Source organism: Syngnathoides biaculeatus, chromosome 1, assembly GCF_019802595.1.
Source record: "Syngnathoides biaculeatus isolate LvHL_M chromosome 1, ASM1980259v1, whole genome shotgun sequence".
NCBI lineage: Eukaryota > Metazoa > Chordata > Actinopteri > Syngnathiformes > Syngnathidae > Syngnathoides > Syngnathoides biaculeatus.
In genome coordinates this window covers 6,142,587-6,162,754 of record NC_084640.1, presented here as the reverse complement: position 1 = coordinate 6,162,754, position 20,168 = coordinate 6,142,587, and the positions used below count along the sequence as shown (strand labels likewise).

Below are 20,168 nucleotides of genomic sequence, written 5' to 3'. Positions count from 1 at the left end.
TTTGGTTATGGTTCTGGTTTAAACCAGTGGAATCAAATAAAATTGAATTTACGATAATGAGGCCATTTTCTTCCAAGCCTAGTCCCACACTCATCTTCCTTCACAGTTTTACCGAATGTTTCAAAGGTTGTGGGACTGTTTTGAGAAATACTAATATTTTTAATGTGACAATTGTGCGCAGGTGTTTTTTTACCCCCTCTTCTTGTTCAGGTTTCAATAGATTCAACAGCCATCCATTTTCCAAGCGGCTCATCATCACAAAGGTTGCAGTTCTTCTGGAGCCTATCCCAGTCAACTTCGGTGAACTGGGTGGAGGCAATTGCAAGACACATAGACACAAGTGTTTTTTATGTTCCTATAATATTAAATATCTGTCATATCCACGGGTGGCCAACCTGTCAAAGATAAAAAGCCACATTTTTTTGACAGTATTATGACAAAGAGCCACGTCATACACATCAAAGAGCCATGTCATACACATGAACATCATTCTCTCCTCACACAAAACCTTTACTCAGACAGATTTATTGTGTCACACATCAAACTGGGAACAAGAAAAATCAACTTCTACAGAGTACAAAGACCACAGGCCAGTAATTTTAAGAAATTAAAATTGTGTGCTCTATCACACAGACAAACTACCAGTTAAACCAAGTCTTGTTTTGTTTGGCATAATTCTCAACTTGAGCAACACTAAAATACTGGATTGGAGGTCTGAGCACAACTGTGAATCAGTCGCCATGCTAGTTCTTTCTATTCTCTGTTCAACAGTGTGGCTGAACAATTGAAGGACTAATACCATATATTTAAAGTGGGACTGTCATCCCTATAAACATTCTAAAATAGATGTTGTAATGAAAAAAAATATATAACAGTATTCACTTCAATGTCTTTACAAAAAAAGTGAGTGGAGAGCGCGTCATCCATGCACAAAGTTGCGCAATTGAGTGTCCCTCGACATACAAGTGGTCGCCATATTAGTCGCGTCCTCTGTCCTTGACGTCATCGTCACTTCCGCCGTTGAAAACCCGCAATGCCTGCTACTATGGAAGCCGAACAACAGAGATATTCACATTTTTCCGACACCCCTTCTGACAACAAAGCTCTTCGAAAAGGACAACACCACACAACCGAGTGAAATTACCAGGGCAATATTACATTATTGTTTCGAGCCCACAGGGCAATATTACACTATTGTTTCGAGCCATATTCAGATGATATCCGATTACGGCCAAACCGCATCCCGTCCGATCCACTTCCGCGGCGGAGATGAGCCATCGCAGCTCATTGCAGCCGGCCAGTATGGCTTATGACAGAGCCGAGCGGTGCTGCTTTAGGGGGGTGCTCACAGTCGAGCTGGGGCGCTTTATGTGCACACGCGACATATTCTCGGCTGGGTTCTTCAGAGCCGCCCCCACCCATCGCAAAGCCCGACGTGGAGCCTTCACAGAAGCTGTGACCGCCGAACACGGCGCCTCAGCCGGTGTAGCTGAGTTTCGGCGCCCGTGGTGGCATATAAGGAGGAGGTGGAGCCGAGCTATGCTGCTTTTAGGGGTATGTTTAAAGTCGCCGCAGTACGCAAAGAACACTATCGAGACGAGGCTAAGTGAGACATTGTTGGCTGGGTGACACAGCCTCACTGCTGACCCAGGCTCATGTCACAGTGGCGACAGATTTCTTGGTGGACCACGCTCAGGGAACTGACCCGCTGCCACGCCACATCCACATCGGAGTGGCGACAGACTACCCAGCGAAACACGCCAACGCCGCGGTAGCCACCTTCCAATACTGAGCCAAGCCCACATTGCGGTGGCAACTGACCCGCTGCCGTGCTACGCCCATGTCGGGGTGGGGACAGACTTCAAGGTGAACCATGCTATTGTTCAGTCGGCAGCGAAGGTTCGTCGGCCGCCTCACATCCCTGCTCTGGCGGCGGCGAAGCTTCGTCGGCCGTCCCACATCCCTGTCCAGGCAGTGGCGAAATCTCGTTGGGTGCCCCACGTCCCTGTCCAGGTAGCGGCGAAGGCTCTTCGGCTGCCTCATGATGCTTTTCCGGCAGCGACCAGATTACGGCGGTCCCACATTCCTGCCTTGACGGCGACCGGTCCATGGCCGCTTCATGTTCCTGTCTAGGCGGCGGCGAAGGCTCGTTGGCCGCGTCACGTACCTGTCCAGGCGGTGGCGAGGGCTCGTCGGCCGCATCACGATGCTTTGCCGGTGGCGACAGATATGCGATCGCCGCACGTTTGTGTCTCAACAGCGACCGGATCGTGGCTGTCCCACATTCCTGTCATGGCTGTGACCGGTCCATGGCCGCTTCACGTTCCTGTCTGGGCGGTGACGACCATCCATCCTCGGCCGCCTCCCAATCTGGTTTCGGTGGCGAGGACTCCTCGGCGGCACCATGTGACGGTGACCGGACCACAGTCGTCTAACGTCCTTGTCTCAGTGGCGACCCGTCCACGGCCGCTTGCGTTCCTCTCTTGGCGACGACAGGTATACTACTGTCTCACGTTCCTTTCTCGGCGACAACAGGTATACTTCTGTCTCACGTTCATGTCTCGACGGCGGCAGGTATACAACCTCCTCCCGCTACGGTCTCAATGACGATGAGCCCCCGACCGCCTCGCGCTCCTGTCTCGACGGCGACCGGCCTGCAGCTGCCTTCCACTCCTGTCTCGACGGCGACCAGCACGCGGCCGCCTCACGCTCCTGTCTTGGCGGCGTCCTCCTCGAGGACGTCCACCTGAATTGCTCCATAGGGACCCTGGTGTTTGGTGTCCTGGGTGACCTCTGGACCTGTTCGGCCTGGTACCTTGCTTTGGGTAGCCTGGGCGGCCACCAGACTGACTAGGGTTGGGGGGTTGGTGGTTTCTCCGCCACCGCGCCATCATAGGCCAGTGACACTTTTGTTATGCTCTTTAGTTGACTGATTGGGAGGCGCACACCTGCGCCTCATGCTGGCGGATTGGCCCCAGTGTATATAGGACCATGGGGACGACTGGTCTGGCGCCAGATCTGCAACCTTTCCTGGATGCCATATTTACTCATATTTTTTTGATCACCCCATTTTCCGTCTCCATGTCCATTACAATATGCACCAATCAAACTCTGTCTGGGATACTCAAAACAATTTCATCTAGTTCCTTCCAGAATTTCTCTTTCACCTCTAGGTCACATCCTACCTGTGGGGCATCGGTTCTCGATCTGATACTCTTTTTCACCTCCAAGACATTCTGAGCTCACTCTTCCTTTAAAATAACCCTACTCCATTTCTCTTCCCATCCACACGATGACAAAATAATTTAAACCCTGCCCTAAATTTCAAGCCTCACTGCCTTGGATACACAATATACCATCCTTTCACCTTTCCCCTCCCCTCCTCTCTTTTATCATGTCAACCAACTCCTGAGCCTTCCCTGTCATCGTCCCAACATTCAAACCCCTACTCTCAATTGTAGGCAATTTACTTTCCTCTTCTCTTTCCACGGCGACAACCAAGCTACAGGGGCATCCCGCTTCAGCAACGGGCGGGACACAGCCGTCTTCTGCCGGCGCTTCGCCGACAATCAAGCCACAGCGGGATACTGTTTCCGTTCCAGCAACGGCTGAGCCTCAGGTGACTTCCCCTGACGCTCCAAGTCGTCAATCTTTGAAATTGCGGATCTTATGGATGGGATTCAGCGGCAATTGGAAATTCTCGTCCCGGGATGGCCACAGCTGTTTCGAGCCCGTGCGGTGGTGACGAGCGACCCGCTGCCGAGCCACCCCCATGTCGCGGTAGCAACCGACTGTTTCCCCCCTGTTATGGATTTTTGGAACATCAATTGAACTCAGTCCTATAACAGGTTTTAGAGCACAACATCATAATAATGCACAACATAGGTACCCAGTCAGGGGGAGGCGAAAACCCTCTTAATAGGGAAAAATTCCTCCCCTGCCCTCCGCTTGGAGCGACAGCCTCATGGCCTGGCTGAGAAGGGAATCAAAATAAAAAATGGCAGAGAACACAGTAAACCTAAATAAAGAGGGAAAGGAAGCGGAGGACAGAGGTTACTAGCACATGTCCTCACCGGTGGGGTTTGGTTCTCAGTACCGCACCCGTAGACAGTAGGAAATCAGTCAGTATTTATACCGGGTCGTCACCATAGTCCAGGTCAGGGAAAAGATCAGGAAAGTGCACATCATCCTTCTGCTGCAGCTGATGATACTGAACCTGGACCACGCCTATCACCGCTCGTTCCACACACCGACGAGCCAGTGGTACGATGCACATACAGAAACAGCAGAACGTGATGAGTATGACAAGTATTGGGAGCAGAGCTTTGAGCAACACAGAGGTAGATTGATGTGGAGGGCGTGGGCTCGGCCTCCATGGTGTGTGGTTGACACTGGCATATGCGCACACACATAGCAGTTAGTCATGTTCTTCTCATGTGCTGTGAAGTTACTGTACCTCCACCATGAGTTCTGTTGGAACATGTGAATTGGGTCGTCAGGTTCGTGGAGAGCCCTCTTCTCCAGGGCCGTCAGGGCTATGGTAGTCTCGTCATGCGATGCTTCTGGGTCTTCCCCACTAAACCAGATCAGTGTCCCTACACTGATCAGGAGTACGGTTGCTACAGCTGCAACTGTAACTCTCACACTGGAACCCATAGTAGCTGCTTTAAGTGACAGGATGGACCTTTTTGGTGTGGGACTGGTGAATCCACGTCTCTCTCTCCGCGATTTTGACAGCTGTGGGTGTGGTCAGGAGCACTGTGAATGGGCCTTCCCACCTCGGGCTGGACCAGCACTTCCTCTTGATGACCTTTAACAGCACCTGGTCTCCTGGAGTCAGCGATTCCTGTGTGGAAGGGAGAGAAGGACCTGGCAGACCATTTGCTCTTTTCACATTGTCATTTTGGAAAAGTCTAAGCAGCCAGTCTGTCATGGGGTCAAGTTCCCCTTTTTCCTTCTGTACTCCTGACGCTTCCCATAATGGAAGAAGAAAAGGTCTTCCTTTTACTGCTTCAAAAGGTGTGATGCCTGTTACTGTTGGAACTATTCTCATGTATGTTTTGACTAAGGGCAAACACTCTGGCCATGGTTTCCCTGTTTCTTCCATGGTCTTTTTGAGTCTAAGTTTGATAGTGCCATTAGTTCTCTCCACTAGTCCTGCACTCTGTGGATGATAAGCACAGTGATGTTTTAGGCTGATCCCTAGATGTTGGGTCATTTCTCTAATAATTTATTTTCACCTAGAAACTTCGTGTATGCAGAAACCTTTTCTGCTTAGTCTCACCTAGAGTCTTACACGTATTTTACGCGTATGCAGAAACCTATTCTGCTTGGTCTCACCTAGAGACCTACACGTATTTTACTCTTTACGGAAACCTATTCTGTCTGTGTCTCACCTAGAGACAAGTTTTAAAAGGCAGAAAGTATCAGAGCGGTCCTCACACACCACTTTTAGTCTCCTATTTTAACGTAATTTTACTACTTGTTCAATCTGGGTTTATTTCCGCTCTATTTTATTTTTAGATGTTAAGTTATACCATATAACCATCCTATGAGACCAAATAAGTTTTATCCTACCTCAGTGCCGTGGCCCTGGTCCGTTGGAACCCGTCACCCGACAGTCCGGTCCGGCGCTGGATCAGCGATGCGACCGATCCTTCAATGGAGGACACTGGTACCAGATTCTTGGTCTCGTTGATCCCGCGTCGTTCCAGGCGTCAAGCTGTTGGGTTCCCGGGTTTCGGCACCAGAGAAAAATGTTAGGTCCAAAGCACGGACTTCTCGCTCAATGTGGACCTTGAGCTCACAGCACCAGGATAGAATGATTGAGACAGAGGCAGAGTTATTTTTTACTAAACGGCAGTTTAGGGAGAGCTTGGAGGAGCAGAACATATCCTCCACACCCGCACGTAAGACTCTCTCCGAGCCCCCCCAAAACCACACATTTTATTGAGTTTCACACATAGGGAGGGGGAAAGAGGTTTCACAAGACAAGTAAAGTTGTTATACAGAGACAGTTAATCTTCTCAAGGCCGGGTGTCCTCTGAGTGGACACAGTTCTTCCTGTTACAAAAACCCACAAGAATGCAACTATCATAAATTTGCAGTCACCTTGAGCTCTTAAACTTCCCATAGACAAACAGCACACACACGCATCCCTGCACAGCAACAGAGTAATTAAAAGAGATTTATGACACATGAGGAGATACATTTCACAGGCCTCTGTGAAATGTGTAAGCTTATCTTACACCGACCCGCTACCGAGCCAAGCCCACGGTCGCGTTCGCGACAGACTTCCTGGTGAACCACGCCCCCCTGAATTTCAAGCCTAACTGCTTTTCCACCTTCTCTCTTGGATACACAATATCAATTGTAGGCTATTTACTTTCCTCTTCTCTTTCTAATTAAGAATATGCTTTCATTCTCTTTGTCTTTGACCCACAACAGCTGAATTTCTACTGATGTCCTGCATGCTAACGGTGCCAGGGCAGATGTTGTTCCCCGGGCAACAACCGATCCCAATGGACCTTTGGGACCTGTCAATCGGTCGTACAATAATAGCCAATCAGATCGCCACATTGTCTTAACCCCTGGCTTGACATGCACCTCTCGCGGTATTGTCCCACAAGCAATGCTGGTTGTCAGTCGCGTGTGGTTGGAAAAGTTAATGTTACGAAGAAAATGGTCCTCAGATGCGCTTGGGGAACGTGCAATTCTGATGAAAGATACCCTGCAAGGTTCCAAAGTTGATTAATTTTCCAAAGCCTAAAACACAGTTGATGAAGTGTCGCCGATGGATTAAGGCTCGCGGAAGACTGGATGTACAATTAAATATGGACAATATCAACAAACACAAGTCTGTTCGAAGGTAAGTGAAGGAGAAGTATCTCCTCTGAGTTTGATTGAATTATTATCAGTGCTTTATACATTACAGGAGAACAACTTTCACTTTGTTAGTGTATGTATTACTGACCTGGTGAATGAAGTGTGTAATGTTTTATGCCTAAGAGTCGGGTTAGGGATACATAAATACGCGATGTCATGCAAGAGAAATGTCTGTTTGCCTATTTCTATCACATCAGACTTAAGACAGAGCACTGGGTTCGATTACAAGCCAAGTCAAATGAATAGACCCACTCACTTCTAAAGACTACAATGATATTATTCGTGATCTTTCCAAGTAAAAACTACTCACCCTGCTTTACATGCGCAGTACAAATCCACTATATTATCCAGTTGGATTTCAATATGAAGTTTGTGAGCTGTCAAACTTTTTTGCATCGATCGCTAATGTTTCACTGTACCTCTGACATTGGGTCCTGCTTCATCCAAAATCTTAATTCCGTGTACATATCCTTGCGTGAAATAGTTGAAACCTTTTTGTAGAACTCTCTTGGACAAGTCTGACGCATTTGGCAAAAAACATACCCCCAATAAGATATGGAATATGCGATAGAAAATCCACTTCAAACATTCTGTTCGCCATTTTGGAAGCTTGTGGCACATGGCTCAAGGGGTGGAGCTTAAGACTGCCATCGGAAAGGTCCATTGCTCACCCTTTGTTTGGAAAAGTTTTTAATTGGATGGCATTCCTGACGCGACACTCAGCATTTATCCAGGTTTAGGACCGGCCTACAGATTGCATTGGCTTGAGCCCCCCATAAAAAAAAGCAAACAAACTGTAAACAGAAAATACTGCAAATTTCGAGTGTGAGAGAAAAAGGACAGAAAAATAACAAGCTTGAGACTTTTATCTTTAGTATTTATTCACAAAAGAGAACGTAATGATTAACACAATCACCAGGGGCTTACTTGCATCCATAAAATTAGCAATTAATGATTATTTGCAGGTGGCATGGTGCCGCAGCTGTAAAGCATTGGCCTCACAGTTCTGATGACCGGGGTTCAAATTCCGGCCCCGTCTGTGTGGAGTTTACAAGTTCTTGCTGTGCTTGCGTGGGTTTTCTTCAGGCACTTCGGTTTCCCCTCACATCCCAAAAACATGCATTAATTGGAGACTAAATTGCCCAGAGGTGTGATTGCGAGTGTGACTGTGGCAACCAGTTCCGGGTGTACCATGCTTCCCGACAGCTAGGATTTGCTCCAGCACTTCCACACCACTCATGAGGATAAGTGCCTCAGAAAATGGATGGATTGTTGATGATTTGCTAAAAACATGATTTGCAAATCTTTGTACAGTTTTCCCATGATATTTATGTTTAACACAACATCACAACTTCATTTGAATTGGGTTCATAGATCCAGAGGCAAATACAAGACACTAAGAAACATTTGCACCATTGTTGTACAAACAAAAGACAGATATAGGCAAGTCATTATTCTACATGTCATTCTCAGGCACGGTGTTACATATTTAGTTCCGCAAAGCATGTTGGGTGTGCCTCCAGCCTCCCAGCAACGACACACAGCCCCCACCTAACTGTTTAGCTGTCCCCAGCAACCATAGTGTCCAATATTTAGTCCCCCAAATAAGAAGAGGGTCGCCGGGGTTGCTAGGTCTGTTCCAGTGGTCCCTCAGCTTGTGTTGGAGGGGACTGATCTCCCTCTGTCTGTTGCTCAAGCATGGCCTCCCTCTTTGGTGATGCCCGTGGTCAATACTGAGCCAGCCGGTCTCGGTGGAGGACTATCACCCGATTCCGTTTTAACACCCAATAAACCACATTATACAGTTTCTCTAGATGGTGCACAGTCTGAAAACAACCCGCTTGGGTAAGGTTATGTCGGGCCACATCATGTACCTCCTGACATCAGTCCTGTAGTTGACAGTCACAGTCGCGTTGCTCATGGCTGGTTAAAATGGCAAAGTGGGTGGTCAGTGTGCGGTTGAACCGTTCCACCAACCCATCACTTTTGGTGGTGCAGTGGTGTGGTGCGGCTCTTCCTGAGCTCGATTCTCTTGCAGATCTAGCCAAAGAACTTGGTCTCAAAGTTCCATTCCTGATCAATTCCTGTGCATTTGTGTAATTCCTGTGCAATTCTTCTCAAGCACCAAACTGGTAGACATCTCATTCACCAGATGCTTGACGGCGGTGGTTGCACTTTGGTCAGGCACAGCATAAGACACAAAATAAGCGACGTCTTTCAATATCCATGTATTTCTACTCGGAACAAATTTTATGCGTGTGATTTTTCATGCTCGACTGTGCAGATTTGCGAGTATGATGGCGCGCGGGCGCATACGCGCCAATCAAATCAGAAGGACTGCAACGTCCCCCATCCATCGACGAAGCTGTCCCTCAGGCCTCTGGAAATTTAGAAACCAGATGAGCGAGGCATGGTCGGTGCGCAGGAAGAATGTTTGTCCACGTAGGGTAAACGTAGGGTCGGAACTGGCAAAGTACCAAAAAAACAGCCAGCGACTCCCGTCATATGAGATAGCAGTTACTTTCGGGGTGGCCGAGAGCAGGGCTGTCGTAGGCCACAACCTGCTACCATGTTCTCCTTCTTGGGACAACACCGCCCCCAACCCCATGTCGCTGGAGTCTGTGTCCATTATAAATGGCCGCTGGAGGTCAGGGTAGGCCAACACTGGGGCTCAGATTAAGGCCATCTTGAGATGGACAAAGGCACGTTCACAGTTCTCGTTCCACTGGAATATTTGTCCCTTTTTTGTCAGTCTGTGCAGAGGGCTGGCAAAGGTGGGAAGGTCCTGAATGAATTGTCGATATTAGGACACTAGGCCCAAGAACTGCGCAGCTCACTATTTTCTTCTAGCACCGGCCAGACTTCCATGGCTGCTGTCTTTGCTGGGTTGGTTTGCACCCCTGCTGAATTTATGACATGCCCTAAGGATGCTGTCTTCTATTAGAACAGGTAACAATTCTTGGGGCAAAGACGAACCCCAGCTTGTTGGATGGCAGTGAACAACTCCTGCGGGTGGTCCAGCGCACTCGAGACTTTGTCAGCAAAGAGTCTCCATCAAGTGTTCAAAGGTGGCTGGGGCGTTCTATAGTCCGAACGACATCACTCTGAATAATCCTTGACCCAGGGAGAATGCAGCCTTTGGTCTTCCCGTCAATACCCACTCTGCAGATCGAGGGAACTGAACTAGCGAAACTCTGTGATTTAGCCGAGGGCATCATGGATATGTTGCACGGGATAAGAGTCCTTGAACGTGAAATTGTTGAGCCGCTGATAGTCCACACAGAACTGCCATCTGCCGTCTTTTTTTCTTGACTTGGACCACCAACTGGATGATGGCTCAATTCCAGCATCTCTTGGATTTGCTTCTCTGCAGTGGCACGTTTGGCAAAGGTGAGACGCCAAGGGCCGTACTCCTGTGTCAATCTCATGTTGGACCAGAGTGCGGTACGTACAATCTTTCTCTTTCGAGGCAAAGATGTCAGTGAAGCAGTCTAGCAGTTCTCGCAACTGGCGACTTTGATCCATGTCCAAACCTTCACAGCTCCGTTGGTACAGCTCCTTGATGGCTTGTCTGGTTGCTCGAGCTGCTGTGGTCGAGGGCCCCAGATGAAAGCGTCAGAGCCAGTTTCTCTTGCCCCTCAGGGCTGAATGGACTGTAACCTTTTCGTGCATGATGCTTCAGGTCTGCTGCATAGGCTCACAAATTCTTTTTCATCTTCATCAGTTGCTGTGTCCAAGATGTTGTCGAAGAGCAATCTCTAATGCTTGACAGATAAAGGAGGACTTTGTTCAAAATTCATATGTACAATAAACCCTCCAATGTGAAGTAATATTATTATTACAAATATTTTGGACATTAATTGAAAAAAAATGAAAATAAAGAACCTTTTTTAAATCCAAGCAAAATCTGGATATGTGCCAGCTTTCACAGCCAAACCTGGAAGAAACACCCTTGACCCACCCCTGATGTCGCTGGTGCTTAGCATTGCAGATCATTCGTTCTCGCTAAGCCAAGATGGCGACGTGTTGTCCAACAAAACTGAGAAAATGCACCCAAATTTCTCCTTCCTTAACCTCCCGTGGGGTCAACCTGGCAGGATAAAGCTGTGGCTGTCACAGTTGAGGCTCATTCATCAGCGAGGAAATTTGCACGCATCTACTCATTTCTAGTTATTAGCCTCTTAGTTATAACCTCTTGTGCTGGTACTGTATAAGCAACAAAATACTTTATGATGCGGCACCGTGGTGCAGCTTTTCAATCCCGGACATCGGTGTGCGGAGTTTGCATGTTCTCCCCGTGTCTGCATGTGTGTAACTTGCCTACGGCCTGTTGACAACTGGGATAGGCTCCAGCACTCTTGCGACCATCGTGCGGCTAAGAAAATCTATAGATGGATATATACGTGTAAGCACACAACGCTTCCCAGTTACCATTTACGGTGACCCCTCTCTCCCACAATCCCCACCGCCGGTCAATCGTAAGAAGGTGGCTGCTTGAAAAGTACAATTTGGGCTAAAAAAAAAGTCTGGTCACGTCTCCTTGGAAAAGCATCAAATTTCCGCGGTCCATATAATGGGACTGTTATTGTTCGTTGTCAGTGCCACACCCCCTCTCCAACACATCAAGTGCCGACTGTGTGTATCCTGGCTCAAACACACGGGCTTGAACAGTGTACATCATGCTATTTTTATTTTGTTTGTTTATAATTATTTTTCACAAAATTCGGCCACAAAATGCCAGAAAGTGGACATTCTCTGTTCGATGAAATGTATCCACGAGCAAAGGGGGGTCAGTACAGCAAGCACCGCAGGAGTGACAAAGGCGAATTGGCTCTCAGTTTTCCACCCGGCCTCATTGGGATGTCTGACCGTGAGAGCAATTTCGATAATAGTTTTCCAATTTAGAGATGTTTCTTGGTAAAATCTGTGGATAACTCTGGCATTAAAAGAAACACTGAACCCTCATCTACTAACTTTTAATGTGTGCTCCTATTCCTATTAGTTTCAACAAAGTCTTCCTTTAAGAAAGCAGAGTTTACCAACACCTGAACTAGATGTCCCCTCCTCGAGCCGTCACCTTATTGTGGTGGAAGGGTTTTTGTGTTCCGATGATCCTAGGAGCTAATTTGTCTGGGGCTTCATGCGCCTGGTAGGTTCCATTACACTCTGCACCAATCACAGCTCTCTCTGTGTCTGGGATACTCAGAACTGCTTCATCTAGTTCCTTCCAGAATTTCTCTTTCAACTCAAGGTCACATCCTACCTGTGGGGCATAGCCGCTAATCACATTAAACATAATACCCTCGACTTCAAATTTCAGGCTCATTACTTGATCTGATACTCTTTTCACATCCAAGACATTCTTAGCCAGCTCTTCCTTGAAAATAACCCCTACTCCATTTCTCTTCCCATCTACTCCGTGGCAGAATAATTTAAACCCTGCTCCTAAACTTCTAGCCTTACGACCTTTCCACCTGGTCTCTTGGATGCACAGTATATCAACCTTTCTCCTAATCATCATCTCAACCAACTCCTGAGCTTTTCCTGTCATAGTCCCAACATTCAAAGTCCCTACACACAGTTGTAGGCTCTGTGCATTCCGCTTCTTCTTCTGACGACAGATCCGATTTCCTCCTCTTCTTTGTCTTCGACCCACAGTAGCTGAATTTCCACTGACGCCCTGCGGGTTAATGGTGCTGGGGGACGGGGGGGGGGGGGGTGATGTTAACCCGGGCCACGACCGATCTGGTATGGTATTCTTTAGATGAATGCTTGGCACTCTTTGTTTGGCACAATTTTACTCCAGATGCCCTTCCTGACTTAACCCTCTACATTTATCTGGCCTTGGGACCGGCCTTCAGATTGCACTGGCTTTTGCCCCCATAGGGCTTCATTGATGAAGAAGCAATGGGTGCTGTCAAGATATGATGTTGTTTGTTCTGAACACTTCAGAGAAGAGGACTTCTATCTCTCGAAGCACAGGCATTTGAAGCTGCTCAAGAAGACTGTGATGCCATATTTTTTTCTTGGAAGAATGAGGTAGGAACCTGTAAGGAGCCATTAATTAATTTGCACAATATTGTATATCAATGTGAGGTAGTCAAAGCATGCATTTGCAATGGCTCTTTAATAATGTCTGTTCAGTATTATTAATACAGTAACTCAATTCATTGCTAATGTATACAGACTTTTTCATTAATTTGTGGAATTCCTCCACCAGGGGCCATAACTTGAGAGTTTTCTAAGATTTGATATATTTAAAAAAAATACATGCAGGTATATTTGTGGTTGATTTTAAATTTGCCATAGATTCAATAGGTATTTTATAGTGTTTTTGTTGTTTGTTTGTTGTTTTTTTTATATTCTGAAGAACCAGTCTAGGCCAGTTAGTCATAGAATGTGTATTTAATTCTTGGAATCCACGAAAGAGAAACCACCCTCAGCAGACGTTGGTGCTTGTGTGGAGGTTGTAACTTCAGAGCAGAGTTATATCTTGCAGCATGATACACTCAAGTGGAATTATCATGATACCCTCCATAAGATAGAGATCATCTCCACAATACAAAGCGTCGGGAGAAGCATGCCAAGGTCTGCATTGGCAAGATCATCCATGAGCTGGCAGAGCAGAAGAATCTGTCTGATGATGACTGCTCATTTATATGATGTAATATTACATGTGTAGCTCAACTGTGTTTGTGGTTTTCAATGTGTAGTAAGGTTTTGTAGATTTTATTTGTCCTTCAAATGGATGATATCATTGAGATACTTAATGCTGGAAATTTTACATGGTTAAATAATAGTATTCAGAATTCTTTGTTACGTGAATGCGTATATTGTGAACATTTTTATGGTCACTTTCAGATACCTGATACGATGGAAAAAATACTAGATTTGGGTGTACAATAAAGTTTCCTGTTGTATTTTATTACTATAAAGTATTATAAGTGAAAGAAAGTCATAAGTTATGAAGCGAAGGATAATGGCTGTAATGTTTAGTAGGCATATTAGGATAAACAAACTAATGTAATGCCCTGCAATTGGGTGGCAACCAGTTCAGGGTGTACACTGCCTCCTGCCCGTTGACAGCTCGGATAGGCTACAAAGAAAATGGATGGATGGATGGAAAACCAAGTAAATGAATCAGATGATTGATTTTTAACCTGAGAGCAATACTGTGGAATTTCTTGAAAACATTTCCGAGATTGTTCATCCTCTTGTACAAAAAGTGTCCAAAAATTTCCGTGTAATTTGTGGAATATATCAATTGAAATGCCTGCTCGACTAAGACGAGAGGTGGGCGCGGCAGTTGACACGTTTGGCACGGGGAAATTATTAGTCTGTATCTCCCATTACATATGTATGTGTCAATGTATCTTCTAAACCTTTCTAGGAATGCTGCAAATATTCCGATTATATTCATGTCTGTAGGGATCCAAAACATCCCAAGTATTTAGATTTATCGCATAATTTTCCATAACAATGTGTTTATGTTTGCCACTCTTTTTGCCATGACCAATGACGTAGAAAAAACACTAGACTACGCACGCTGCATTCATTATGTCTGCCGCTATGGTCAATAAAGTGTGTGTGTTTCTTTCGGCTTGTCCCTTTCGCCGGATGCCCTTCCTGACGCAACCCTTCTCAGGGAGTGGAGGCCCCAGTGGGATATGAACCCACAACCCCTGGTTTACCAAACCAGTGCTCTAACCACTGAGCTACGGGGCCTCTGCTATGGTCAATAAAGTAATGATATATTTTCCATATTCCATATAAGGTTAAATTAAAACGTTATTTCTTTGCGGCTGCCTGGCCGGTGTTGACAGGCAACAGCGCAACAAGGAATAACCATATTGACACCAAAAAAGCTAAACCTAACGTATTTCAATTAAATTCGATGCTATGTTGCACAACGTACAATTGTAGGATGTCAAAGGATGCCAACTTTCACGTGAAATAGCACGCAAAGAAATGTTTTGCCCTGACCAAAAGTTAAAGCTAAATTACCACTTAAAAGGTGTCTGTGCGTCTTCTAGTTTTTATTTGACGTCATTGCGGTAGACCTAATATCGCAGAGTGCGTATCTAGTTTTCTCATTCTACGTCATTGACATGGCCACAGAACTAAAAATCGCCGGAAAAAGGGGTCGTCATGTCCGCCAAAATCGATCAAAGTTCGGCTATATTTTTCATAAATTCTAATATCCTTCGGTAAAAAAAAAAAAAAACATCGAACAAGATGTGTATTTTAGGGTACAGTTGAACATATTTCCGTCTAGAAAAGATAACTTGCGCTTTCGTCACTTAGAAACTACTATCCTTGTTCGAAAGAAGGCATCTTTTAATATATCCGTGGCCCTCTGATATTACTACAAAGGCTAAGCAAACGAATCAATATTAGACAAGATTAGACAATTCCGAGAACCATTGATTTGCATGACTTTACGGGCTCATTTGACACATTCAACATGGCGGACCTGTACGTATCCAAGCAATAGTCCCATCTTTCGTTCTTTCTAAATTTCTTTCCGTCGCGCCCTAAAGGTGGGGTTGGTCATGGCAGCTATTTTTTTTTACATTTTATTTTACGTCCTTATTTTCAATAGGCTGGTTCTGTCTGGAAAAAAAAAAAAACTGCGTTCTCCCTGTTGATTGGTAGAAAGACGATCGTCGGTTGACGGAGTCTGCGCAATAAGTCAGCGCTAAAATTTCAAATTTGAACGGAAGTTATTTTATCGAGAGACAGGCGAAGAGACAAAACGCAGGTCCCTTTGCTTCTTTGCGTCCTCTCTTTCATTTTAGTGTACTTAAGGATTTACAAAATCATTAGCCAACATTATTGCTTTGAATGGATCCTTTTACGGAGGTGAGTAGAGAAGTTCTTATTCCTTGTTTCTTATATAGCGTTAGCCAACAAGCAGTGGAGATGCAACATCTGCAATTAGTCATAAAGTTTTAATTGTTAATCTTATACATTACAAAGGTAACAATGATGAGCGTTTTTAATTGGCCACAATATCCTACACTAACGAATTTTTGAATGATGCTTTTCGTGTTTGAAACACGAACAATGCCAAAACTACTCTTTCCTTTCCAGACATTTATCATTAATGAACCAACGACCATTAACCCCGTATTTTATACATTAAAATAATAAAAATAACATGAATTTTTGCATCAGAGTGCTGGCTTCTCAATCAAAAAAATAATAAAGTTTGACGTTCATGGGATTTCCAGCAAAGAAATGAATGCTTTCTGTCTCTCTGAAAATAAGGACCGCCAAGCATTAAAAAAAAAAAAAAAAAAGGTCAAAATCATGTATTTTAGATACCAAATCATTCATTGGACTGTGGGTAACGAGAAAATAACACCTTTTTTTGGATTACCTATTAATATTGTTGACCTACATGCTAAAAAAAACCAAGAAAACCAAATGTGAAAAAAAATGTTTTTTTTGGGGGGAAAAAAAGCTCGTTTAATGCTATAAAATGGGTTTTGTCAGTTTCTGTGTTTTAACTTTTCATTCATGTCATACATTAATACATCAGATGATCAATTATCCCATCAATTTATGAAATAATATTCAAAATCCTACAAGAAATGGGTTACATGTCTTCTTCTTTTCCTTTCGGCTTGTCCCGTTAGGGGTCGCCAAAGCGTGTCATCTTTTTCCATCTAACCCTAACCCTATCTCGTGCATCTTCTTTGACACCCACTGTCCTCATGTCCTCCCTCATGTGTAATTTTCCTCAAGTTCGCCAATGACAACTAAGCATAAAGTTGACTTCCTTCGGCTTTAAAAGTTCCTGTGACTACAAAGACTGACACCAAAGGTTTCTTAAACTGAGGAAAAGTCTACAACTGGCTGAAAGTCCACAACTTGCTTTAGTCCTTAATTTCAAGGGAAATCCACAGCTGACTGTTGGCCACTAGATGAAAGTCACTAACTGTAAATGTCAGTACTGTCACTGTCGGTTGAAATCGCACACCGGTCCACCCTCGGACTTAAGTAGTCACTGATAACTGGTAGCTAGTTCTGAAGCTGTATCCTAAAAATTGTTTTAATTGAGTCATACTAAGTTGTTTTATTTCCTTTGTAAGTATTAGTGTGTACATTTATTACGTGAATACTTTGCATTATTGTTTCAACATGGTTACAAATGACATGACAAATTTTAGTTAATTGAATTAATTGGATTTACATTAACCTAGGTTTGATCAGGCTTAGCTGGAAAGCGTTGGCCTCACAGTTCTGAGGTCCCAGGTTCGATACCGGACCCACCTGTGTGGAGTTTTTCTTCCTGTGCCTGCGTGGGTTTTCTCTGGGCACTCTGGTTTCCTTCCACATCCCAAAAACATGCAACACTAATTGGACACTCTAAATTGCCTTCAGTATGATTGTGAGTGTGGCTGTTTGTCTCTTATGTGCCCTGCGATTGGATGGCAACCAATTCTGGGTGTACCCTGCCTCCTGTCCGTTGACAGCTGGGATGCATTCCCCGAGTCCCTTGTGAAGATAAGCTGGTAAGAAGATAGATAGATTGATGGATTATACAACAAGGGATGCCTTAAACCAGGGGTGGGCCAAACAGTAAGATGAAGAGCCTACAAAGTATTCTGTGCAATGTATTAAAAGTATGCATAATATAATGCATAAAACTCAATTACCAATTACTTCGGCAAGTGGTTGATGTTTAAAAAAAAAAAAAAACCTGATTAAAAAAACTAAGCATGGAACTTTATCTGCGACAGTAACACCTTCTTGATCACTTGCAGTGGATCTTTAGCAGTACTTGCACCTTAAACACTCAACATGCTGATCCAACAGCATTCAACATATCTGAAACCAACCTGGCAACAAGAAGCATACATAAACATCTCAATTGTTGCCCAAGGGTGTTGCATTTTATCAAGTCCGGTGACTGGTTAAGAGAGATCACTGTATCACTATTAATGCAGAAATCAATATAATTTTCATGTTTTTTATGGCCATGTGCAGGAATTTTAAGTAGAATAAACCAAATCCTGGATGCAGTTTATAAAATTTCCTTTTTATCGCTCATCTTCGTTCAAGTCTACCTCGAGCAGCCATGTTCCTTTTCTAGGCAGTGGTGGCGCTGTATGCAGGGTATATTTAGTCACCTCATCTCGTCCAAAAATATACAGATTACTAAGATAATTAGTTATGAAAGATAACCTCATATTTCATGAAATACTAACCGTATATGCGTGTTTCACACTGAAAATCATGAAAAAAACCCCAATGATCTTCAAACTTTCACTTTCCATCAAAAACCCCTTATTCCCATCACATTCCCTCCAAGATGGAATACACATGGCGTTGAGGTTCTCCACAATGCATTGCACCAGATCTCAGATCATTCAAAAGGCGCAATTTCACATCAGATGCCATAATAGAACAAGTGTTTTGTGAACCAAAAATGTAGCGCTTCTACCGAGACCACACTTCCAGCGCCCTTAGCGGGAATGGTGATTGCGACTGAAAACAGTTTCGAGCGACAGATCTTGATTCTGATCTCTCTTCTCTCTCCCCCCCCCCCCCCCCCCAGTCATTTCCAACAGTCTCATACCTAACCACAGTCAATTCTTGCTAAAAGTTTTTCCAATGTGCTGGGCAGAATAGTGTCGGTGTTTTTATGCTGCTGCAGATATGTCATAGCTTGCACTTATAAGTGAACAGTATTATAAATCAAATCAGAACATGTAAATAGCTGTGTTTGCTGATGAGCAAACAGAATGGTACAAATAAAACACTGAGGTCAAGCAAATAAATAAAACATTTTATTAAGTGTTGACTTTCTGGAGAATATCTTTTGATATGTGTTTGGCTATGTTCCTTCCACTTGCTTCCTATAGTAATCAATATTTAGACTCTTGAGTAATGTAATTTGAAACTCTTGACTACTGCAGTTAGTTTCTTAATGACAAAGGGGAGGTTGATACACACACCTGTGAAATATTGTTAAATTGTGACACCAACCTTTGAATTTCAAACACCAAACATTTGGTTGGGAAACACATGTCTTGAAACTATCACTGACAAAAAATAAAACATTGTGTGTGCTGGTTCAATCACTTGTTAATATTCATCCAGGAATATGAATTTAAGTACTCCTCCATGGGTAAGATTGTAATATACTATGACTGTAGTTGTTCCTGCACCTGTGACATCACTGTAAATGTGCTGGTTCCTTTTGTTCCATGGCATCAAAGTGAGTCCTATGAGTCATTTTTGTAATTGTGACGTTCACATACAAAGTGTCCTCTAGTTTATATTAATTCCCAACAATATTTACTTTGGAGAAAAATATTAAGCAATGTTCACTGTAATTTTTGAAAATGCCAAATTGTTGATATTCAAATTAATTTTAACATGCTTGGATCCGACCAGAAACTGTTGGAACGGACACGGGCTCGCAGAGAGAACCTACAGAAAAAGATTGCAGGAAGACCAAATGGAGGAGGGCAATCGATAGCGAAAAGATCCAGAGAGCCTCTAGCTGATGCAAATAACGTGATCACTGAAACAGTTATTGCTGAAGGTATGATTTCGTGATATTAACCACATTGACTAATAATCACTGCTTACTTGTTTTTCATTTCTCTAAGTTCCCCAGACATCCTTGAAACCTTCTCCATCCAAGCGTATGTGTTCAGCAGAAAATATTAAACCTGCAGAGGGAGAAAATGAGACGCAACCGCTAACCCCTGTGCTCACAGATCCTGAAACAGCCCCTAAACCCCCCATCATCCCTACATGTGTCCGACCTTCATCTTCCAAAGGGTTGACTGAAGCCCCACAAATTTCTCTGGCCCAGTCAGGAGAGTTAAAAACTGTTCAGATAGATTTAGAAAAGACTGATTTGGCTGCTACTCCAAAATTGCAGACGTCCGGGGTCATTCCTGTTCGTCCTGCTGCACTAAGGAGCAAGGACGACCCAGTGGAAGAGTCATCACCCCTTGCCAGGAGTATGAAGTCACGTCTACAGAAGCTTGCTGAACAGAGGAAATTCTGGGATTCCACTGGTAAGAATTTTTCTCAACGCACTTCCATCCATCCGTCCATCCATCCAATATTTTTCTTAGCCGCTTATCCTTAAAAAGGTCGTGGAAGTGCTGGAGCCTATCCTCGCTATCTTCGAGCAGGAGGCAGGGCACACCTTGAACTGGTTGCCAGCCAATCGCTGGGCGCATATAAACAGTCATTCACATTCACGCCGACGGCCAGTTTAGTCTTCAATTAACCTACCATGTATGTTTTTAAGA

At 44.5% G+C, this 20,168-nt stretch overlaps 1 protein-coding gene across 6 annotated transcripts in view; it reads left to right on the top strand.

Moving 5' to 3' along the window:
* Positions 1-14,993: 14,993 nt before the first annotated feature.
* The window catches only part of anln (anillin, actin binding protein), a 103,017-nt gene continuing 97,842 nt past the window's right edge, over positions 14,994-20,168 (top strand). For 4 of the 6 annotated variants that reach the window (XM_061843360.1, XM_061843447.1, XM_061843181.1 and 1 more), the window contains exons 1-3: positions 14,995-15,747; positions 19,294-19,444; positions 19,512-19,928. In XM_061843360.1, coding sequence (XP_061699344.1) covers positions 15,730-15,747; positions 19,294-19,444; positions 19,512-19,928 — 586 coding nt within the window. In that variant the 5' untranslated portion in view covers positions 14,995-15,729. Of the gene's footprint in view, positions 15,748-19,293; positions 19,445-19,511; positions 19,929-20,168 lie in introns of all 6 variants that reach the window. The other 2 variants (XM_061843268.1, XM_061843536.1) reach the window with 2 other exon arrangements.